We start from the raw sequence: 24,414 nt of genomic DNA on the forward strand, positions 1-24,414 counted from the left end.
CCCGAGTTTATCCACCACCTCGACCACCCAGATCTACTGAAAGGAAGAAAGCTGTTGAGACTCGCAGGATTAGAAGTGGATAGTGTTTTCAATATCACCAGCAACAATCAATGACTAGATGGTATTGGTGATTGAGAATTTTCATCAAGATGAACAGAAACTGACAGTTTTTAACTATTTTCTTTATACTTGAAATTTGAGGTAACACTTTTTTTTGGTAGTATCTGTAAGAGGGTTTCTCAAATGATTTTGTTTTCAGCACATTTCTTTTCCTTATCCTTGTTTGGTTTCTGTTGACTGAATGTGGTGGTACTCCAAACACCCAAAAAAGTAATGATTACATAGAGATCCCGGTTGTTATTTTGATTTTTTTTTTCTTGTTCTATTTTGTATGGAAAAATTCTATTTTCTAGTTATACATTACTATATGTAGTTGGAAAACCTTCATATGATATCTCTCTGGATGTACTATAAGTTCGATGTGCATTTTAAATAACTTGCCGAATTATGTTTCCCGTGTACACATGTTCAATATAGAATGTGAAACCTTTACAATTGTCGTCATAATTTCTTTTACCATTGATCCTACCGCCCCTTTATGTAACAAACATTGGAATGCATTAATAAATTAAATCGATTTGCCTACGTACAACTAATTCGTAGTATGTATCTTACCTTAATATTTTTGACACAAAACGTTCAATTAACACGGTTCGACATTCAACAAGTCTGTTGACTGCGAACAATTGCCTCGGAAATAAAAATTGTCAGGCCTGAGATTTCTCCTCTAATACATAATATCAAAATTTTGGACGTGTAATGGTCGGACATATTTTTTTTTCTGCTGTTTGTCGTGTTCTTCAGCTTCTGTTTGTGTTTTTTTGGAAAATAACATGTCAAACTTATTTTTATGACTCAACCAATATGTTGTATTATTTCATAATAGATGAATTAGAACTTGTTGAGCTACTCATAACTCATAACGTTTTATATGAAGTAACTATCTCACCACTATTGGTTTGAGAGAACTCAGATAAAAATTTAGGTGACTCCAATTAAACAAGAACGGAAAATTTTCGTTCTTCGAATCAGATTTGTTATTATAGCGCAGATAGTTAAAGTAGCGCGAACGGTAAGAGTTGTTGACTACTGAGGGGTAAAAAGTATATCGTTAAGGGACACTGGCGACATACCCTATTTGTCGCACAGTGAATTTGTGCTACATCGATTTTTGTAGGGGAAAAATACGGTTTAGTCCAAAATCCCATCCAAATATACTAGTTAATCCACACCCATTCAACTAGGTACAATTTAGTCCAAAATTATTTTAAATATGAAAAGTACACATATAACCTTCCTAATTTACAATTTAGTCCAAACATTACAGTTTAGTCCAAAATGACTCACAATGATGTACTTTTGGGTATCATCACTTTCACGGTTTCACTAGTACTTTTGGGTAAAAAGAGCAAGTGATCAGAGCAAAGAAAGAACAAACCTTGCCTTGACGAATATCTTCAATTGCATCACCTACATAAGCGACTTTACCCGTTGGTGTATCCCAATCAGGCTCATCCTTGTGCATACATTAATCATCAGTTGTAGGAAGCATATCCGCTGCCAGTGTCTCAAATGCACCTGATAATTTAGCATGTTCAACCCCAGAAACAACTGCAGCTCCAACTCTGCTGCCACCTTCGCATGAATTACTTGGTCTAATCATTGGAAAAGTCGATGTGTTTGCATTTGTTCCTAATGAGTTATTACATCTTAGCCCACTGAACCAGTTTAATATTTCTTCCATCTTCATAACAAATAAAGTAATCATATTAATCCTCGGAAAAACACATTCAAAGAAACCCAAACATATTTTAACAATTTCACAATATAAAGGAACCTTCATAATACTAGTTGCAAGCTCTTATATAACTAGGCACTCATTTATTTCACAAGGATAGGCATATTTGTTATTTAGAGTTTACTAAAAATGATAGGTATGTTTATTTTGAGTTTGGTCAAAGAAAAATAAAATATGCTTATTTCTAGGATGAGAATGACAGTGAAATCCACATCTCAGTTCCTACAAAAGGCTTGATTCTAGGATGAAATGACATAAATCCACCTACACTCATCTTGTTACAGGTGCACCAATCTGTACACTTGTATTAGACGTGCACCAATTTGTACACTTGTATTTGGGGTTAGTTTATCAAGTAAAAACTCCCCTTCTATGCCTCGCAACCTTTTGCTTGCTGACAACATATTTTCAGCAGAAGTTTAAACTAAAGTCACAAATATTCATGTACATAGCTAACAAAAAAAAATAAATAAATCTGACTCTAAGAATTCACTACCATCGAGAGCCATTGCACGATGAAAGCCCGCCACAAGAGTCCACTACAAGGGTCAAAATGTGTGTTAATTTTATTGCTTCAAGAACTTGAATAAAAAGGACCCCTCCTCAGTTTACTCAGTTGTACAGTTTCTCTCTCTCAAACAAAATCATAAAAATGATTTTAAATGGAAGATTACTGCATCTTCATACGAGTGTCCTCCAAATTTGTTATCGTTTTAATCAGTCATTCAGCAAACATGATTATGAAATATTGTGAGGAATTATTATGGTGCAGGCACTCAGATATCACAACTAGAGAGCTTTGTGAGGGATGAGTGCAAGTCAGGAAGGATTAAGAAGCTTGATGATGGTTTGAAATACTTTGATCAATTGATTTCTCAAAGGCCATTACCATCTAATGCTACATTCTGTCATGTATTGGGTTCATTATCCAAAATCAAATGTCACTCAGATGTCATTTTGTTGCATAAAAAGATGAGTTTGGTTGGGGTACAACCTGATATTTTTACATTCACTATTTTGATAAATTGCTGCTGTAAATTAGGAAAAGTTGATCATGGGTTCTGTTTTCTTGGAGAGATTATTAAGAGAGGTTATCATCCTGATACTATCACTTTCACTACACTCATGAAAGGGTTGTGTCTACAAGGGAAGATTGATTATGCAATCAAAGTGTTCGACAGAATGACTAAGATGGGTATTCAACCTAATGCTATTACATGTAATACTCTTATACATGGGCTGTGTATAACTGGTCAACTGGGTCGAGCTCTTCAGTTAAAAAACAACATGTCAAAGTGGAATTGCAGACCCGATGGTTTTTCATATAATGCCATTATAGATACTCTTTGTAAAGGAGGTTTACTTGATCAAGCTATGGTTCTCTTCACTGAAATGCTTCACGATTCGAATGTTGTACCCGGTGTAGTTGCTTACAATATTTTGATTAATGGGTTTGGCAATTCAGGGCGGTTAAAGGAGGCAAAGAGGCTCTTTGACGAGATGGTTAGTAGAGGAATTTCTGCAGATTTAATTACTTATAATTCTATGATTCATGGTCATTGTGTACACGGTCAACAGGAGGAAGCAAGAAGATATTTTGATGAAATGGTGGATCGAGGGATTTCACCCAATACAGTAACTTTTAGTGTCTTAATAGATTCACATTGTAAAGATGGGATGACGGAAGATGCTTGGGGGTTATTCAAAATGATGGAAAAGATAAACATAAAACCGAATCTGATTACTTATAATTCAATGATGGATGGTCTGTGTTTAGTAGGTCGGTTGCCAGATGCGGTGAAACTGTTTGACTCGATGGTGGATAAGGGTCTTGAACCGGATGATTTTAGTTGGAGTATATTAATCGACGGGTACTGCAAGAATCGTAAGTTGGATGGAGCTATGCAGCTATTTAAGAAAATGAAACAAAATGGATTGAAACCCACAACAGTTACCTACACTATACTATTAAGAGGACTATACCAGGATGGAAGAATTAAGACTGCTCAGAAGTTTTTCAATGAGATGCAATCTTTTGGTCTATCTCCAAATGAAGTTACTTACGGTACATTTTTGGATGGTCTCTGCAAGAATGGAAAAATTGTGGAGGCAATAGAATTGTTTGAATCAATGGAGGGTACTGGTATCTTACCTAATATAGAAATGCACAATATTCTTATTCATGGATTTTGCCAGGCTGGCAAATTGGAAGACGCCAAGAAACTGTTTAATGAGATTCCAAAAAAGGGATTAGATCCTGGTGTAGTAACGTATACCACCATGATAAATGGCTTATTTGACAACAGGATGTTCTTGGAGGCTAACAAATTGATCACCGAAATGGAAGAGAAAGGTTTTTTAAAGGATTCTGTAGCCTTTAATGTCATCATCAAGGGTTTTCTTGAAGGGAGGGAGAATGAGGTGGCATTACAATTTCTTCGCAAGATGCGTGAAAGAAAATTTGTACCAAGTGATTCTGTTGTTTCCTTGTTAACAAAAACTCTCTCAACTGATGAACTGAAAAATCTGGCACTGTCTTTGTGAGACCTTGTAGTTGTTGGTGTAACAGCGTCAGTTTATTTTGAGTAATATATGATTTCTTTAATTATATCAAGTTTTTATTAACCCTTTCCTGTCTTTATCTAGTCTTTCTGTCATAATGGTTGCACAGTCTCGATAATACTTTATGAAGATACAACATAATATCGGATCCTGTTCTTTTGGTTTTGAATTCTTTTTCAGAAAATCCTCAGGTGGCAATGTAAGGTTCCAGGCTTCTGCAGTGATTAGGTATGTCACTACCGCTATGACAGAATGATTTCATATGCTAGAGAAGCTTGATAAGGTACGTATAGGGGGTTATTCTTGTACATTTAGATATTTTTATGGCCATCAGCGTTGTTCTTATTTAAAGCTATATATTGTATATATGAGTCCGTAACATGCCCAGCTGTAGTCTCTTTACTTGGGTTTCTGGTCCGCTGTTTCTAGAACATTGATGTGGTGAATACAAACTTAGGAACATTGATGTGGTGAATACTCCTTTTCAAATACCAACGCTGTAGGTCCAAACTTAGGAACTGGAATCTTGATTCTGAGTTGCGTTGTATGGTTTCTTCAGTAAAAAAGGAGAATGCGTGTGTGAGATAATGGAAGCTAGTAAGAAAAAAAAAAAAAACATAGCCTGACTGTTGTGATTTGGAAAAGTTTGAAGTCTAGATTAGGAATTTCTAAGTTAACATCCAGGTGTACCTGAGGTTGCGTGAAAAGTCAGAAAGAATGTCGCATGAGATTTCATCAATATTAGCTGAAAAACTGTTGGTAGCACGAAGTCTGGCACCACATAATTGGTTTCAGGTATGCTGATTTCCCCTTTTAGTTTAGTTCTTTGTTAAGATACATGATAATCTTGTGTTATTTTATGGTGTTTGTAATTTTGAAACTACTGTTCAAATTCTTCTCATTGTTTTTGACAGAAAATTCATCCAAACAGGCCTGTATCTCCTCTAGGTATCACTCTAGAAAAAATTCTGGATATTCTGCTGAAAAAAATCTCTGTTTGCTAAGCTATTTTTGTTTTCAGGAATGCTGCAAACCATGCTCTTTTGTAAGTTTGCTCGTTCCAATGATTCGGGAGTAGCCAGCTGGTCTTCCTGAAGCAAAATGGTGTTTTGTCTGTGGAGGACTCAGGACTGTTAGCGAAGCTGGTGTAATTCGGAATTGCAAGGCCAGGCAATAAACCTACAGAATTGTCATTTTCCATAAAGCTTATACCCTTATTCGTCATTTCCACAAATGAATACATTTTTGGATATTTATAGATCTATTCTTCCCGCTTTACTTATTCATTTTCTTGTTTTTGCCGATGAAAATTTCTTGGATTCTCTTCTTCATCTTCATCTCTCTACTCGGAAATTAAGGGTTTGATTTTCTCTCTTCTTCGTCTACGTCTCCAATCTTGAACAGAGCTCAAAATTAGTTTCAAAATTTCAATCTAGGGTTCATTTTTCATTTCGTTTTCGATTTTGTAGCGATGAAAGAACCAGATGGAGTTCCCGGTAACTACACAGAATCAGTCAAGGAGATGAGATGATGATTCCTGATTCTAATTTCAGTATTGTCCGTGAGATTGACAGTTTAGTTAGAAGAAGACAGTGCTGGTCTCTTTTATGCTCAAGTTCAACAACCTTACCAGATACATGATATTAAGGTACTTATAATTTCATCTTCTTTTGTTTTGTTTATCTTAAGATTTTTGATTATTTGTGTTTACTAAGAGAAATTGATGTTTTTGTTGGTGGTCCTGTTTTTGTAATGGTTTTGGAGAAGGTGGATGCTGAATGTTGAAGGATGCTGGCTAAGTTAAATTTCACATCCCAATAGGTTGTTATCACTACTTATTATAATTCTTTTTTTCTTGTTTACGCCGAGATTCATGTATTTGATTTGTTTTAATTCTCGATAGTCCACCACAGTTTAATGAGATTACTTGTAGAGATGCAAGGATATATCTCATTAGATAGGGGCATGCAATAAGATATGGTTTAGTCATTAGTGCTCTCGTGAGTTTTGATCGCAGAAATTCATAGCGTATTTTTAATGTATAGATTTTTGGTCTAACTTTCTCCATACTGGTAGTAAAATAAGTTGACTAACAATGCCAATATGTTTGGTCTATTTGCAGCATTAGAGCCATGTCTGGGTTGGATTTAGAGATGAACTGCTTTCAAGGTTCTTAATCTGCTGCCCGGAGGTTTCGTTTTCTTTTCAGCATTAGTTCCATTCCTTTGTTTGCCTGTATAAGTCTGTTTGTTCTTACTCATCCTGATACGAAATTAGTTGTTAATGCTGAAAAGATATTCTTTGGTAAATAACACCAATCTACTGATTTATGGACCATTGACGTCCATCTAAGCATAGGGGTTTACATGACTAACATAGTTGGTCAAAAGTGAATTTGCTGCTTGCGAAGCCCGTGATTAGAATTTTGGTTTATGCAGTAGGTTCTTGAAAGTAAATTAAGAGGCGTGCAGATTGCCCCAGGTTGGAGGTGGTTTTATATATTCTTTTCCATAAGTTTAGAAAACATGTTGGATGGTCTACATGTTGATTCGCAGTTATGCTAGATTTCATTGTATATTGATCATGGGTCATCGGTGATTGTAACTAGGACCCCTTCACTGTGTCAGACTAGTATCATAGGAGATGCAAGTGGGTCTTTATGTAATAACTCATCTGATCTGTGCTCACCACCTGAGACACCTCCCTCGTGATTAAACTTCCCCTTGTTATTAGCAAGAATTATACAGCTTTGCTATTGTCATTTGTAATAACTAAAATGATCTGTTTTATACTCTAAAATTACTTCAAATGACTTGAGTTTCACCACAGGAGATGTTATAGAACATGCCGAATTTTAAATGAAACAATTTAAATGCAATGAAACATCTTACAAGGTATACAATTGTCTTTGTTTTCGCGCGGTAGAATATCCACTCTCCTGAGGTGCTTCACATTTGCACAATAATAATTTGTTCACAACATTCTGTTATCCTTTAGATTGAGTAATCTCGTATTGACATTGAGTTTGCAATTTTTTATCTTCATTTATACTATATAGCCATGCAGAATTAGATTTATTTCTGTTTGAGTGTTGTTATATGTGTGAATACCGAGCTCAGTCTTTACCTTGATATCATTTGATCGAGTCTTTTTTCAATTCCGTATGTTTTTGACCCTAATAGTAAACCCTTAATGGGTTCTACTGCTTTGCTAGACATGTTTTACTGCTTTCCTAGACAACTCCATGCTAACCTTTCAACCTGCCTTTGTGGATGTCCTAATCCTTTGGATTAGAGAGCCTTTTGTGGTGACTTGGAACTTATGAGTGAATACAACGTGAGGCTCACTGTTACATAAGCTTGCGAGCAACTAAATAGCATGGGTGCCAATTGTCTAGTATTTACATAAACAAGACTTGGAAACTGTTAGTTAGTTGATAGCGATTTTAGGTAGCAGTGGGTCCCATGCCCTATTCACCCATGGAATTTCCATTCACTCCAAAAGGTTCATCAATGCTAGAAGACGATACAACGTGAATAGGGGATCACACACAAAAACAAAACAAAAAAAACAAGTAGAGAACTTACTTGGCCGAAATAATGGAGATTTTGTTCTCCGTTCTTCCATGGTTTAAAAAAGCGAAAGCCTGGGGCGAAACTACTATTATTCGATTTTCTAGGACTATATAGTAGTTTCTACTTTTATAAAAATATACTAGTTGAGTTAGTTTGGTCTTGTTGACCTAGTCAACTTTCTGTTTGGTCCTTTTTTTAAAGAGGAACGGGGTTCAGGAGTAAGATTTCCCTCAATCTGCTGCCAGGGTGTTTTCGTTTTCTTTCAAAGAAGTGTTATCAACAGGTTATTTCTATTCCTTTGTTTTTCTCTTCATATAGGGAATTATATAGTTTGTTTGTTCTTATTATCAAGATGTGAAAATAGTTAATGGTGATAAGATATTCTTTAGTAAATAACACCAATCTACTGATTTTGTGGACCATTGATGTCCATCTAAGCATAGTGGTTTTCTTGACTAACATAGTGGGTCAAAAGTGAATTTGGTGCTCGCGAAGCCCATGATTAGAATGCTGGTTTATGCAGTAGGTTCTTGAAAGTAAATTAAGAGGTGTGCAGATTGCCTCAGGTTAGAGGTGGTTTAATATGTGCACATTGATTATTTAGATTAGAGAACACGTTGGATTGTCTACTTGTTGATTTGCAGTTATGCTATATTTCTTTGTATAGGGATCATAGGTCATCACTGATTTTAACTAGGACCCCTCTACTGTGCAAAAGTAGTATCACAGGAGATGCAAGTGTGGCTTTTTGGCGGACACACAGTGGGTTGAAGTGGGGTCAGCAGACCCCACTCAATTTTGATTTCCATGTGCTAATTAGTTAGATATTTCAGTCATTGACCCCTCTCAAGTTTAAATATTAGTGTTCGACCCCTCATCAAAAATCTTCTAGGTCCGCCACAGTTTGTGATAATTCATCTGATGTGTGCAAAACTAGAATTGTACGGCTTAGCAAGTGTCTTTTGTAATTACTAAAATGTTCCATGTTATAGACGAATGACTTGGGATTCACCACATCAATGTTCTAGAATATGTTGAACTCTAAAGCTTACAAGGTACAAAATTGACTTTGGTTACGCGCGGTAGAATATCCACTCTCCTGAAGGTGCTTGACGTTTGCACAATTATAATTTATTCATACATTCTGTTAACATTTAGATAGTGAAATTGTATTGTCATTGCCTTTGCAATTTGTTACCTTTAATATGTCATTTATGTTACAGAGTCATGCAGAATTTGTTTTAAATCTGTCTGGGTGTTGTTTACATGTGTGAATACCGAGCTCATCTTTACCATGATATCACTTGATCGAGTCTTTGTAAATTCCGTAAGTTTATGACCCTTAATAGCTAGTGTATACAATAGGTGCCTGTATTAATCTCAGAACAGAAAACTGTATTACTATTTTTTGGGGTAGGTTGGAATCTTGGGATTCTAACATCCTTGGTTCTTTGTGACCCATTTCATTACAAACCACAAGGATCTCATCTGATGTCCTCTTTATCAGTCAAAGTGATTGTCAAAGGGGGAGTAGTTACTTGGTCCTTTATGTGGTTTCTTGCTGCCTCGAATATAGATGTACTAATGGGGGAGTAGTTACTTGGTCCTTTAGAGAAACATAGAATCGATCGTCGGGAGATCCTACTTCGAAGATTATTCCTTGAGCTCAACTGCAAATTCTCTTGGTCCCTTTTTTTTTTCTTCTAGATTGGCTTTCTAGCTGGCAGCGGAGCTGTATTATCTTCGGGGATCATCATCCTAGCAAGATTTTGGATCGTCATGTGACTTTGCTTCATCGGATTATGGATCGGGACTGCACCTCCTTAGAAGGTACTGAAACTAAGTGTCTTTTTTTGCTTTTGCTGGTGATCAAACTAGTCATGTCATGAAGCGGGAATCGAACCCGCGCCTTCTCCTTGGCAAAGAGAAATTTTACCATTCAACCATATCCGGACCGCTACTACAAGCAGTACTACACCTTTGATCGTGAAATATCGATTGCTTGTTGAACCCTGTGAATCACTTGAAGTATCAACTAATGGAGGAGGAGTGATATTAGGCAACCGGTCCTTCCTCTTTTTCCATAAGAATGGAACCGAACTCCTTCATTACCGTCTTTTCTTTTCCTTCATTTTAGTGCCATCTCAACTCTAACTTCTGTTCACCTCCATGAATTGAGCTGTGCTACGTTGGAGTTGAGCTGGTATGCATCTGGTTGGTTCCTTGCATCATGGCAGTGACATTGGTGAATAAGATGCATCTTTACATCGTGTTTATCTCAAACTGAAGTATTGACTGGTGTGCTCCTTTGTTTATCATCATTGTCATCGGTCGTAGGATCATCGTCGCCAAGAAGTACACGAAGTAAACCATGGTCACCATTCTCGAGCAAATCTTTTAGTATGAGGAGTATATGAAGTACTGGACACTTATGTAGGCAACATCTAAACCCTAGACCCTAGAAATGTTGAACCTCTTAGGAAATGATGGGTCCCACCTGAATGCCATGAACTACTAATGGTTGATTCATATGTAGGACAAGACTGGATTTAGGCTTACATTTGGATTTGTGTTTTTCCATGCGCAGACCAATGTGAGTCCAATCAAGTCATTCGTCTCAATTAGTTGTTAGTGGTTCATGGTATTCAGGTGGAACCCACTGTTTCCAAAAAGGTTCAGCATTCCTAGATCTAGGGTTTAGATGTTGTCGACGTAAGGATCTAGATTTCGACTAGCCATATTGGTCCGCCTTTAGTCGAGTTGGTTTCTTATTTGAATAATTGTAAAACAATATCTCGTTTATAGTCTTCCATATGGACCACTTACTCAATTAATGCAAGTTTAATGGTAACTAAATGTGTAATTTAGAAAATTCTTTGAAGTACATGTGACTGTTAGTTTTACAGGTAATACAATTATACTGTGTAGTGCTGCTTTTCGGTAGGCAGTTGATTGCATTTCTGATAATAAGCTTAGGTAGGTTTCGTTTTTTTTGGTGCAATCTTGGTTTCGTCTTTGCATGATCTATAGGACCGCATATAAGCTTGCACGATTTCTAGCTGTTGGAGGCCTTAAAAATCACCACAAATGTGCATCGGCATAGTCCTCTCATAGTCATTGGTATATCACGTTAGCTTTTAAAAATTAATTATGGGATGTATATTCTGTTTTTTTAGGGTGAGTTTTGCACTTCCAGTTGAATTTCATTTATGTAGATAAAGTTTGTGCTAGTCCAGAATTAGAGATCAGATGTAGCTATGGGAAAAGGTGGAGTTCTTTCAGTTGGTGACATGAGAGGCTTGATGAGGTACACGTATCTGCTTCTGTATGTATATTTGATTTTTTTTCTCCTCAACAGCTTTGTTTTTAAGTATTGTAGCTATAGTCAAACAAAAAAACTCTCCGGAGTCTGTATATGCGGAATTGTAGTCTTCTTATGACTTGGGTTTCTGGTGCACTGTTTAAGCTGTTGACGTTAGAACTTTAGTGTTGAAACATATATTGTCATACTTTTTGCCCGTGACTTGGTTTGATCGGTACGATATTATTTTTCGACTAGTGACGTTTTCCTCTCTTCTATCAAATTGAATATTGTTATCATTCTTGGATTCTTTTTACTTGTCCATTCCTTTTTTAGTGTTTTACAAATTTTAACACCTTGTAATCGATAAAGTATTTCAGGAAATCTTTGAAATTCCCGGAGTCTGTAATTGCTTTAGTATTGCAAGCCAGGTTTTAGGATGGTGAAGCCATAACACTGCAGCGTAAAACCCTTCTCTATCTCTTAAGTTGCGTATATATTAGGTTCAAAGCTAGCTTTCAATGGGTCATAATGCTTAGTTTAATCCTTGCAGGAGCCATTAGCCATCCAACAGCAGGCTCTGAGATCAGTTGGCTGTTAAGGATGTGGTACCATTTGGTGGAGTTGTTTAGCAATGTATGCTGGTATATGGCTTCCACATTCTTAGCAATGATTCTCGCTTAACATCTCAAGTTTTGGCAACAAAGGCATGTTATATGGTGATGGTCTAGCTATAAGAGAAGGTCTGCGGAAGAGATGGTTCCCGTGCATCGCGGCATATGCAGTTTGGAGCTGAAAGTGCAGAACGTTTTTTTCCCACTGTTCTTTCATAACTGAAATCTGGGTCCAGTTGTATGGCAAAACTGGGTGGTGCTTTGGTGGAATATTTTTGTGTGGAAGTGCTTGATCTTATCATGTTCAGTGGAAATTTGCAAGCTTCCTGGAATTGTATAAAGTTGTGCAATCTGAAATGCACGAGTTCTTAAAGATACTGGCTACCGACATGAAAGTTCTTGTCTTTCTCCACGGCTACAATTTTCAAAGAATGCACCCTGTAATTTTGTTCAATAGCTTTCTTCTGTAACTTCAGAATTGTTATGTGATTCGAACTTTAAAAGCTTGCAAAATAAATGATATTCACATCTTACAGTTATTGATCTGTTTGTTCTTTATGACTTACAGGAGTTTAAAACATTAATCAAAGGAACATTTCGGGATTGGTAAAATGGTTTGATTGTAGATTGAAACTGATAAATTACAACACCTAACACGTAGATTACGCCAAACCGAGAAAACGCAAACTTATTGGGCTTATTTGTGTCCAAGTGAAAGCCCATTTCAGAAGAGCTTCTTATAAAAATTTGTGTAAAGTGAAATTCTAGAAGACGGAGTTACCAGAAGAAGCAAGAAGCGATGAATTCTGGGCATAAGAAATTGTTGCCACTTGCTAAGGTATTCTCCGATCATTGTCATCCTGATACGTATACATTCAATATTTTGATCAATTACAAAAAGTTGATCATGGGTTTTGTTTGCTGGGAGAGATATTAAAGAGAGGATTTCATCCTGATACTGTCACTTTTACTACACTGATTAAAGGGTTTTGTCTACAGGGGAAGATTGATATTGCATTCAAAGTGTTCAACAAAATGACTCAGACGGGGTATTCAACCTCATCCTATGACGTGTAATTCTCTTATACATGGGCTATGTAGATCTGGTCAGGTGGGTTTGCTGTTCAGTTAAAAAACAACATGTTCAAATGGAATTGCAGACCGGATGTTGTTTCATTTTGTGTTATGGTTCAAGACCTTAATAACTAACAGGGACTCAAACTAGCAAGAAATAAGTTGTAGAGAACGGAATTGAGAGATGAATTAAGAGTGAATTGCAGAACAAGGAAGAGAAGTTATAGAAGTTGTAATTGTATTCATGAACAACTGAGTTACAAGACTCAAGTATTTATAATACCATTGCTTGGTGAACAAGCCTTCTAGTTCATTCAATAACTACTTTTAAGGAAACCAAACTAAATAAGGAAAAGCAAAGAAAGGAAATACGTGTAGGAGGTGTGGAGTCACAACATCCCACCCTGCTTGAAATAAGACTTGTCCTCAAGTCTGAAACTCAGGAAAACATAGAAGGAGTTCATCAGCGTCCTCCCATGTGGCTTCTGTAGAAGCTCGATTTTTCCACTGAATGAGCCATTTTGTGCCAGCAACAGTACCCTTTTTATACATCTTACGATCCAAGATTGATTCAGGTTCCCATTTGTCATAGTCCACTGTAACAGGTAGTTCAGTCTGAACAATGTCAGATGTGCCAAGTTTGAGTTTCAAAAGTGAGACATGAAACACAGGATGAATTTTACTTGTAGCAGGTAACTCCAGTCTATAAGCTACGGTGCCAATCCTTTCAAGAATCTTAAATGGTCCATAAAACTTGGTGAAAGCTTGGAAAAAGATGAAGTTGCAGCAGTTGTCTGACGGTACGGTTGCAGTCTGAGAAAAACAAAATCTCCAACTGAAAAACTTCGTTCTGTTCTATGAGCATCTGCATAAACTTTCATTCTGGATTGAGCATCTTGTAATTTAGACTTCAAAATCACCAAAACCTGATCTCTAGCTTGCAATACTACATCAACAGCATGTACAGTGGTAGAGTTAGAGATATATGTTGAAATCGTAGGAGGAAGCCTGCTATAAACTGCCTGATAAGGACTCATCTTGATGGAAGTATGAAAGCTAGTATTATAGCACCATTCAGCCCATGGTAACCATCTGAGCCATTCACTAGGTTTAATACTAGCAAAACAACGTAAATAGCATTCCAAAGTTCGATTTGTAACCTCAGTTAAACCATCAGACTGAGGATGATAGGCAGAACTTCGACAAAGTTGAGTGTGCTGTAGTGAAAAAAAAGCTTCCCAAAATTGACTCATAAAAAGTGAATCTCTGTCACTGGTGATGCTCTTAGGCATGCCATGCAAACGAACTATTTCTCGCACAAAAACCTCAGCCACAGTGTCAGCTGAATAAGGATGTATGAGTGGCACAAAATGTGCATATCTGGATAAACGATCCACCACAACTAAAATAGATGTCCTTTTATTTGATGGTGGTAATCCATTAATGAAATCCATAGGTATATCCAACCAAATATCCGTAGGAATGGATAAAGGATGCAGTAGGCCTGGAGGAGATATTGATTCTGCCTTATTGCGTTGGCAAACGTCACAAGAAGAAATATAGTCTTTAACTGTCTTCTTCATGCCAGACCAATAAAATTTTTGTTGAAGATGCTTATAAGTACGTAAGTATCCTGCATGTCCACCAGTTGGAGTGGAATGAAACTCACTCAACAGTTTTGAGCACCATAAGGAAGTAGAGACAACAACGATTCGATTTTTGTAACGAAGAATTCCTTCAGTATAAGAGTAGTGAGGCAGGCAATCTGGTTGTGCGCGCAATTTTCCAATTATCAGACTTAATGCAACATCATTATGGCATTCTTGGACAATGTCAACAATGCCCGAAAAAATTGGAGAAGTAATTGCCAATAATTGACAATCATTAATACGAGATAAAACATCAACCGCCGTATTTAAAACTCCAGACTTGTAAATTATCTCATAATCATAACCAAGCAACTTGGACAACCATTTCTGTTGTTCAATGGAAGAAATACGTTGTTCTAAAAAGAATTTGAGGCTCTTATGATCGGTGTAAATCTTAAAATGTCTACCAAGTAATTAAGGTCGCCATTTATTAACCGCATTAACAATGGCCAACATCTCTTTATCATAAACGGAGAGATTGAGATTCTTACCTGAAAGAGCTTTACTGTAGTAAGCAACAGGCCTCTTGTCTTGAAGTAAAACTTCTCCTAAGCCATTTCCAGAAGCATCACACTCCAAATAAAAAACTTTGGTAAAATCTGGTAATGCCAAAACAGGTGTACTAGTTAAAGCTTGCTTAAGATGTAGAAAAGCCGTAGTTGCCTCAGGAGTCCAGACAAAGGCATCCAACTTAAGGAGTTGTGTAAGAGGAGCACTGATCTTGCCATAGTTTCTGACAAACTTGCGGTAGTACCCAGCTAATCTAAAAAACCTCTCAAGGCTTTCACAGTATTAGGAATGGGCCAATTAGTGATGCAAGATATCTTATCTGAGTCTACAGAAACACCATCTGAAGAAACTCGATGACCCAAATAACTGATTGACTGTTGAGCAAATTCACACTTTTGCTTCTTGAGGAAGATTTGATGTGCTCGTAAAACCTCAAAGACCAAAGTAATATGGTGGATATGCTCAGATTCAGACTTGCTGTAGATAAGTATATCATCGAAAAATACCAACACAAACTTTCGAAGAAAAGGTCTGAGAATTTCATTCATCAAGCTCTGGAAAGTCGCCGGAGCATTAGACAATCCAAACGGCATCACTAAAAATTCATAATGTCCGTCATGTGTGCGAAAAGCTGTCTTATGTATATCATCAGGATGTACACGAATTTGATGGTAACCAGATCGCGTATCAATTTTGGAGAATATAACTGCACCACATAGTTCATCCAGAAGTTCATCCACTATTGGAATGGGAAATCTATCCTTGACAGTAACCTTATTAAGAGCTCTGTAATCCACACACTTACGCCAAGAACCATCCTTTTTACGAACCAAGAGTACTGGAGAAGAAAATGGACTAGAACTAGTTCGAATCAAACCTGTATCTAAGAGTTCTTGAAAAATCTTTTCAATTTCTGCCTTCTGAAAAAAGGGGTATCTATAGGGTCTAACATTAACTGGTGTTGTATTAGGCAGTAAAGGAATACAATGATCATACTTTCTCGGAGGTGGTAAAACAGTAGGTGAAGCAAACAAATCAGAAAATAGTAAAAGCAAGTCAGAGACTGCAGTGGGTACCTGAGAGTGAATTTCTGGAGTAGTCGGAGATGGCACCAATTGCAAGAAAAAACCATGTTGAGTATCTTGAAAGACCTTGTGCATGAAAGAGCCATCCAATAATAAAATGGAAGTAGAATTGTTGCCCACTAACATATGTTCTCGACCATTGGCAGTAAACTGCATATGTAATTTATCAAAATCCCAAGAAATATTACCTAAGGTTCTCAGCCAGTCCACCCCAAGTACTGCCTCACAACCACTCAATTCTAATAAGAAAAAATCAGTAGTACACATGTAAGACTGTAATTCTTAGGAAACATCAGAACAAAGTCCTTGTGTTTTTAAAATTCCTCCATTACCCACCAAAACATTCATATGATCAGCAGCTGTCTTCTGGAGAACACCACATCGTTTAGCAACAGAAGGGTGTAGGAAATTATGGGTTGATCCGGAATCAAGTAAAATAGTGAGTGTGTGACCAGCAATTCTACCAGTAACACGCATAGTGTTTGGAAAAGAAGTGCCAGTAAAAGCATGGAATGAAATGGTGGGATCAGAATATATCTGATTTGCAGCCGCAGGAGTAATTATCTCGTCAGTAAGAGACGCGGGTGGATACTCATCATCTTCAACATGGACTTCTGGAGTCATATCTAAAATCAATAATCTAGAGTTCAATGGCTTTGCACACACATGTCCAGCTTTATATTGTTCATCACAATTGAAACATAGGCCTTGCTCACGTCTTATACGTTGTTCCTCGAGAGATAAACGTTTAACGCCAGATGGAATGGTAGACTTCTTAAAAGATGTATTAGTTGGATCAAAGGAAGGGGTTGAAGAAGGCGCCTGTCTGTAAGGATTTTGTATCGCAATAGATTTGTAAAAAGATGGGTTAAACAGTAACACATCTTCTTGTTTAATAGCCTTTTGAAAAGCAATAGCCAATGTGGGTGGCTCAAAAATTTCCACAACAGATCGGATTTCTCTCTTGAGAGATCGAACAAAGAGATCAATGACATAATCATCTGGTAAATCTGTAACGAAATTTAGCAGTTGTTCAAATTCTCGAATGTGATCACGCACTGAACCTTGTTGAAGAATTGTGGATAGCGCTAGACGTGGATTGGAAAACTTCTTATCATCAAAACGTTCACGAACCAGTGAACAAAATTGTGTCCATGTAGGATTAGTGAGCTTTGGTTGAATCCAGCGATACCAAGCATTAGCGTCGCCTTTGAAGGAAGAAGTAGCAATATCAATTTTTACAGCTTCAATTGTATGATGAAGCCGAAAATACTGATCTGCCTGAAAGATCCATCCAGCAGGATCCGTTCCATCAAAGATAGGAAACTTTAAGTTATTAGGTATTGGAGAACCAAGAATACCACTGCTACCAGAGGTACCGTGAGTGTTACCAGAAGGAACACTGCTGCCATGAGCACTATGCAGACCAGGAGAAGGGGTATTCAAAGGAAAACGTTTAAGCAAGATTGATGCCATGTTACGAGTGACAGTATCAGCAAGATTGGTAGTATCTTGTGTGTGTTGTTGCAGCAAGGTACTCATCTCTCGACGATGTGAAGCTAAAATAGATTCCAAACTGGTATTATGCAAAGTTTGTGTTTTCTGAAGAAGTTCATCAATAACAAATTGGCGAGATTGATCTACCTTCTGAGAATTCTCAACAACAGTCTCCATAAAATTATGAATGGAAGTATCCAAGGTTTGTATGGCAGATATAAGATGGTGAACTTCATCTGTGAGTGTCATTATGCGGAAGCGTGAGAATTTTTTTTTTTTTGGGATAGAGACCTAACCAGCTCTGATGACAGATGTTATGGTTCAAGACCTTAATAACTAACAGGGACTCAAACTAGCAAGAAATAAGTTGTAGAGAACGGAATTGAGAGATGAATTAAGAGTGAATTGCAGAACAAGGAAGAGAAGTTATAGAAGTTGTAATTGTATTCATGAACAACTGAGTTACAAGACTCAAGTATTTATAATACCATTGCTTGGTGAACAAGCCTTCTAGTTCATTCAATAACTACTTTTAAGGAAACCAAACTAAATAAGAAAAAGCTAAGAAAGGAAATACGTGTAGGAGGTGTGGAGTCGCAACATTTTGTTCCATTATGGATGCAATTTGCAAAGGAGGATTAGTTGATAAACCTTTGGTTCTCTTCTCTGAAATGATTGATAATTCGAAGATTGTACCGGATGTAGTTCCTTACAATACTTTGATTAATGGGTTTGGCAATTCAGGCCGGTTAAAGGAGGCAAAGAGACTGCTTGAGGTGATGGCTACTAGAGGAATTTCTGCAGATTTGACAACTTACAATACTTTAATTCATAGTCACTGTGTACACGGTCAATGGAAAGAAGCAAGAAAATATTTTGATGAAATGATGGATCGAGGGATTTGGCCCAATACAGTAACTTTTAATATCTGAATAGATTCACATTGTAAAGATGGGATGTTCAAATTGATGGAGGAGATAAACATCCCACCTGATCATATTACCTATAATTCAATGATGGACGGTCTATGTTTGGTAGGTCGGCTGGAAGAAGCGATTAAACTATTTGACTCGATGGTGGATAGGGGTCTGGAGCCAGAGGAGTTCCACTACAATGTGTTACTCGACGGGTATGGCAAGAATCATAAAATGGATGAAGCTATGCAGCTATTCAAGAAAATGAAACAAAATGGATTGAAACCCACAACATTTACTTACACTACACTATTAGCAGGGCTATACCGAGATGGAAGATGCAAGCTTTTGGTCAATCTCCAGATGAAGTTGTGTGTAATGCAGTGTTGAACGGATTATGCAAGAACGGAAACATGGAGGAAGCAATAGAATTGTTTGAATCCTTGGAGAGTATTGGTATCTCAGCTAATATAGAAATGTAGAATACTCTTATTAGCGGTTATTGTCACGTTGGCAAGCTGGAAGATGCAAGAAGACATTTTAATGATATCCCAAGAAAAGGATTTGTGCCTAATGTAGTAACATAAACTGCAATGATTACAGGCCTATTTCGTAACAAGATGTTATCGGAGGCTAACACAAGATGGAAGAGAATGGATGTTTGCTAGATGCTAGAGCATATGATACCATCATCAGTGGTTTTCTTATAGCAAAAGAGACTGACAAGGCATTGCAATTTCTTTGCAGGATGCTGGAAAGAGAATTTGTACCGAGTGATTGCGTTAGTAAACACTCTTTCTGCAGATGAGTGGTTTGTTTTTCTTTCTGTGGAAGTAATTGTTAAGGTAACATGTTAGCTTGAATAATTGTTTTCTTTTCTTGCCTCTTTTTGTTCCCTTGACTTACAGATTAGAAACGCCATTATAGGATATTTGTGAGGCTGGGTTTGATGTTCTGTTAATTTACAGAAATAATGTTTGAGCTTGTTCAGAAGGCTCAGAGGGAATTCTAGGCTGCTGTGCCGATAAGCGATGTAGCTAGCTATGGGAAAAGGATATAGAGAAGCTTCTTATCGAGCAAGAAGCTGCTTTGTCCTGCCGCAATCTAGAATGCAGGAGCCATTACCTATGAGCAAAAACAAAAGAAAACAAGCAATTTCAAAGCTGAGTAATTATTTTTTTTGTTTTTTGAATTTATTTAAAATTCCTACATCTCGTGATCAGATCAACCAATTAATCATGATAGAAATGATGGTATTATATAATCGAATTTTGAATTTCAACAACAATTTTTTTTTTTGTAAATTAATTTAGAGTCTAATAATCTTAGCAGCTTTAACGACAGGATTCTGGCGAGCAATACTCTCTCTACCAGCAGCTTTATAATCAAAACTACAATCATGTCGATCGGAATATCTATGTTCCGAACAGAACATATCACCGCACCGACATCTAAATCCGGTCAATCCTACTTTCCTCCGGCAACCTGAACACCGATTCACCTCTTGCTTCTTCTCAACAATCTTAATTGTCGTCGAATCATTCTTCGCTTGATCATCATCAATTCCTTTCTTATCATCCTGCGTAATCAGATCTCGTCGTTGATAATCCGATCGCTCCGGCAACCTCACAAAGCTAGATCTAGCCTTTTCTTTGCCGGAAAACGTCAGAGCCGGTTGTGTCATAATCCCGGTAGAAATTTTGTAACAACTTTGACACATGTTCTTGGTAGCCGGATTACCTGAGAAACCACAGTTGTTGATGCAAAGTGATAAGGATTCAGAAACCTTCATTTCTGTTTCTTCTTTATCTCTCTGAGCCATGAATTTGAGTAATGATTTTTTTTTGCAGATTTTTGATTGTTTTGTGTTGGAGATGAGAAATGAAGAAATGAGATGGTGGGATTTTATAGTGGCGCTGGCGAGGTCGGTTTCGGACGGTGATGGGATTGGGATTGGACCCCAAAATGAAACGCGTAGAGGAAACTTGGAAGACTGTTCGTCAAAATTGGTGGGTGTTTGTCGGCTGGAAAGAACCAATTATTGATTGGTGTGTCTTTCTTTTTGTTTCGGTGCGGTGTTGGGTGATTGCGTACCATGGGACGCACTATTTTTATCCGGGCAAACAAATTATGTGTATGGTGGAATGGCATAATCTAGTGACTGGCATCATGATCTACATTGCTAATAGGGGTATCAATTTGGTTAGGGGTGTGCCGTTTTTTATATAAACATAAATATGCCTAGGATTCAATTGGTACACCCTCTAGCAAGTGATGTCAAAGTTAAACATCGTCACTTGTTGTCAGTGTAGATGTCAATAAGGTGTACAGATGAGATGCAAATCGTAGAGTTTGGAGGTTTCTGCTTCATTTCTCTGTGATTGGCAAAAACAAAGGAACAGCCATGGAAGATAATTTGAAGGCATACATAATAAAACAAAAAGGGGTTGGAAATAGTATTTCTAGGCTATCCATTATCCACCATATTTTCATTATATGACAAAATACCCTTATGAGATTAGTGTTAAACTAGTGTTAATCTGATTAGTTAGTTTAGTGTTAATTTAGGATCATAATTTTCTTTTTAAAGATCAGTGAGTTATTTTTTTAGAAAAAGAAAAAGGAGAGGAGGAAAAAAACTTTTTTTTTTCTTTGTGATCTTTGTGATTATTGAGAGATGTGTGATACAAATTAGAGTGAGGAAGATGAATCTTCATCACGTAAAGCTATGAAAATACATATCAATCACGATGGAGATCTAGACATGGCTTATTTGTTGGATTTTGAAAATGATTTTACCCAAACTCAACTTTTTTCTCAAGCTCAAGATGATTCCTTTATGGAGCCAAACCCCGAAGATGAGTACATGGATGAGAAACCCAATGCTAATAATACACATGTATGGTTATATAAGTTGTTTAATTTCCGTTTTGTAGCTTTATTTCACCAAAAGTTATGATTTTTGCAACTAGTTCGACGCAACAGAGTAAGGTTAGGCAAATAATATGTATGTTGAACCATCAAAAATAAGAACAGTTCGGTTTCTACGATTGAGAAATGTATACACCGAACTTTCATTCAATTATTTTCGCGCCAAATAATTTTCATGGTTCGGCTCAAATGCGATGTGATAACGAACCGTATACAAAAAATTATACGAGTTACGGCGTAATGTTCGGCTTGCACGTTATCCAGCCGAACCATAATTTTTGTTTTTATAAATTTCAAGTCTTATGGTTCGGCTTATAATATTAGTGCCCAATAGGCCGAATCCATGTTTGAGAATAGGTTCGACTTTGTAAATCGAACAAGAACTAGCCGAACCGTGAGATCGACTTTCATAGAGTACTGCGTGTTAACCGAACCTGACCCAAAACCTGTGCGATATTGTTGTAGATTGTTTCTGAAATGGAAATTATGGAGGATCAACCACCGCCTGTTGATGTCATTCATGAAGATAATAAAGATCACTTCCAAACTGACTTGGTAGGTAACGTAGTTTATGTTTTTATTAATTTTCAAGTTTGTTGTATGCAAAATCATTAATAAAACTTAAGTTTTGTACTTGTGTATATGTAGACGTGGAAAACCAAAGAAGAAGTTGTTAAACATAAAAGAATAATATTGTAGTTAAACATCAAAACATTGTACCGAAAACCAAACACATAAGGATCAGTAGAAAACATTGAAATACAACTTGTTCAGCAGTCAAAGAGTCTAAGTTTTCTCTCAAAGCTATCAAGATTTCCTTTTTATTCCTCTTCTTATTTTCCTTGAAACTCCATTTGGCCGAGGTAGGGAATGTATCTACCCATTTGTTATCTTCCTTGACTAAATTCATAATCCGGGAAATGGTCATATATCCATACCTACACCAACAATATTGAAAACAAAACACAAAACTTAATTATTAGAATCAGTAGAATTGGATCATGGAGGTTGTCAACTTGGGGAAACAGAAGCAAGTTCAGCTTATGTACAAAACAAGGTTTAAAGCCGAACCCCTAAAAGTTCGACTCAGGAGATTGAAATCGAAACAGCCGAACCTACAGAATAGTAGGTTCGACGTAAAATAAACCAAAATTGAAAGCCTAGTTTTTTCTTGAAAATGGAACTACAATGTGTAAATTTACTTGAAACATTGTGAAATAACCTCCAATGTTTCTACTTGTTAACCTAGACGCAGTTCCAAGTTGCTCTAATAGGAAAGAAAGGGCCGCGGTTCCCCAAGAGTACTTGTGGCAGCTTTTCAAATCCTTTAACAATTGAAGGTATTGAGCATTAACCTTGTTCCCATTGTTATCGGGAATATAACACTTCCTAAAGTATGCAACAAATACACGGTAGCAGTGCGCATAGCTGTGACCTCGTCCATAACCAACTCCCCCTTTGAAATTTTCTCATTTTTGTCTCCAAAACACTTTTTCAAAGCAGTGAACTTGATTTTCTTCAACTTCTTTGTGCTAGAATCCACAAACTTCACCTCTTTAGCAGCGCAGGCAAACTCCAATTCTGTTTTGTCTTTTGGCCAACCAAGAGTTTCCTCAGCAAGTACATACAACTCATCCCAAGTCATTTCATAAACCGCTGAGTAAACATTTTTCCCATGCGTTCTAAGACCACTAATCTTTTGTGCATCATCTGGAGTGATTGTCATCTCGCCAAAGGGGAGATGAAATGTGTAAGTATCCGGACAAAATCTCTCACAAAAGGCTGAGTTTGTAACTGCATCAAATTCCTCTTGTGCATAGAAAATAGCAGGCCATAAACCTGAGCCTTGTACTAAAGCCACCACCTCAGGAGCCTCTTTGAAAATATCCCAATGTGCGGCGCTTTGGTGTCTAAGTACGCGGACTGCATCCCTGTGATCCGGAGTCTCGTAAATTTTCTTCGCCCATGACTCCTTGTAGCCAATCAACACTGTTCCACCATCTTCAGGGAGACCATGGGGCAAACCATCCCTGCGAGGGCGTATCACATTATCCGGATGAGGAATGTGCTTACCTGTCTCCCTTGATGTAACAACTTTCTCTTATTCTTGTTCTAGTTCTTCTTCTTCTTGACCTTCCTCACCAACATCTTCATCATTGTCATACTCTTGTTCTACAGGCAAAGAGCAAGTCGTATCAATAACCCTTTTCCATGCATGTAAGTTCTTTGTGCCACCACCTCGAGGTTTGGGAGTTTTTGAGTTAGAAGGAGTCACTTCCATTGTTCTCCTTTTGAGCTTCTCTTTGAATTTTCCCGGATGGGTGCTAACACAAATTACAAACCTTAACTAGTTTTCCATATTAAATAAATATGATAACTCACGTACAACTGGACAAGTTTACAGGAAGCTTTTGGCCATACACAGTGTAAAGTTCGGCACATTCGATATTTATCACAATGAGCCGAACTAGGTGGCCAACAGTATTAATCATGGTCAGAGAAAAGTTCGGCACATTCGATATTAATCACTATGAGTCGAACAATGAACCCAACAATAATAGATCGGTTATTAAATAATGGCATTCGAGTTCGGTTGATTATCATAAAAAAAATTGGTGCCAAACTCAATGGTTCGGCTCATACGATATTCAAGTTTTAAGCCGAACTGTTCTTCGTCTTTGTGAAAAAATAAGTTCGGCTGCGACATTTCAGCCGAACACTACCCTGAAACTAACAAAAACCGAGACGAATCATCGATTACATGTCATAAATCAACGAAATACACAAAAATAAACAATGGGTTTGTGGGAAATACATTTATATGTGCAATTTTAAAGAATCAAC

At 37.2% G+C, this 24,414-nt stretch overlaps 3 protein-coding genes and 1 long non-coding RNA gene across 8 annotated transcripts; 3 read left to right on the plus strand and 1 right to left on the minus strand.

Annotated features, from left to right (window-relative positions):
• The first annotated feature begins 1,987 nt into the window (after nucleotides 1-1,987).
• On the plus strand, nucleotides 1,988-4,455 carry LOC113272454 (pentatricopeptide repeat-containing protein At1g12300, mitochondrial-like). The gene is made up of 2 exons (XM_026522285.1): nucleotides 1,988-1,994; nucleotides 2,631-4,455. Exons 1-2 carry the CDS (start codon nucleotides 1,988-1,990, stop codon nucleotides 4,400-4,402), a joined length of 1,779 nt encoding a protein of 592 aa, XP_026378070.1. The 3' UTR covers nucleotides 4,403-4,455.
• A 1,264-nt stretch (nucleotides 4,456-5,719) lies between these two features.
• LOC113319185 lies at nucleotides 5,720-12,468 on the plus strand. Of its 5 annotated transcripts, none has more exons than XR_003345206.1 (7): nucleotides 5,720-5,779; nucleotides 5,890-6,068; nucleotides 6,185-6,241; nucleotides 6,543-9,825; nucleotides 11,172-11,302; nucleotides 11,677-11,759; nucleotides 11,850-12,468. It is a non-coding gene; the product is annotated as an uncharacterized LOC113319185 (long non-coding RNA). The 5 variants fall into 5 exon arrangements; XR_003345209.1 differs by having other exon boundaries at nucleotides 11,232-11,302; XR_003345211.1 differs by having other exon boundaries at nucleotides 6,543-11,302; nucleotides 11,669-11,759.
• Nucleotides 12,469-18,339: 5,871 nt separating this feature from the next.
• Nucleotides 18,340-19,613, plus strand: LOC113272468 (pentatricopeptide repeat-containing protein At1g05670, mitochondrial-like). Its single transcript, XM_026522298.1, has 5 exons — nucleotides 18,340-18,574; nucleotides 18,662-18,854; nucleotides 18,959-19,095; nucleotides 19,387-19,484; nucleotides 19,608-19,613. The coding sequence occupies exons 1-5, from the start codon at nucleotides 18,340-18,342 to the stop codon at nucleotides 19,611-19,613; spliced, it is 669 nt and encodes a 222-aa protein (XP_026378083.1).
• A 192-nt stretch (nucleotides 19,614-19,805) lies between these two features.
• Nucleotides 19,806-20,526, minus strand: LOC113319164 (zinc finger A20 and AN1 domain-containing stress-associated protein 5-like). Its single transcript, XM_026567447.1, has one exon. It carries the CDS (start codon nucleotides 20,459-20,461, stop codon nucleotides 19,949-19,951), a length of 513 nt encoding a protein of 170 aa, XP_026423232.1. The 5' UTR covers nucleotides 20,462-20,526; the 3' UTR covers nucleotides 19,806-19,948.
• Between the last annotated feature and the right edge of the window lie 3,888 nt (nucleotides 20,527-24,414).

The sequence above is a fragment of the Papaver somniferum genome, chromosome 1 (genome assembly GCF_003573695.1).
Source record: "Papaver somniferum cultivar HN1 chromosome 1, ASM357369v1, whole genome shotgun sequence".
Lineage (NCBI taxonomy): Eukaryota > Viridiplantae > Streptophyta > Magnoliopsida > Ranunculales > Papaveraceae > Papaver > Papaver somniferum.

Bases quoted from the DNA above. Each gene is read 5' to 3' on its own strand.
- LOC113272468 (XM_026522298.1), top strand. From the start codon at position 18,340: ATGGATGCAATTTGCAAAGGAGGATTAGTTGATAAACCTTTGGTTCTC. The intron at 18,575-18,661 runs GTCAATGGAAAG...ATATCTGAATAG, and splicing joins TCATAGTCACTGTGTACACG to ATTCACATTGTAAAGATGGG. The intron at 19,096-19,386 runs GTATCTCAGCTA...ATTTCTTTGCAG, and splicing joins TGAATCCTTGGAGAGTATTG to GATGCTGGAAAGAGAATTTG.
- LOC113319164 (XM_026567447.1), bottom strand. From the start codon at position 20,461: ATGGCTCAGAGAGATAAAGAAGAAACAGAAATGAAGGTTTCTGAATCC.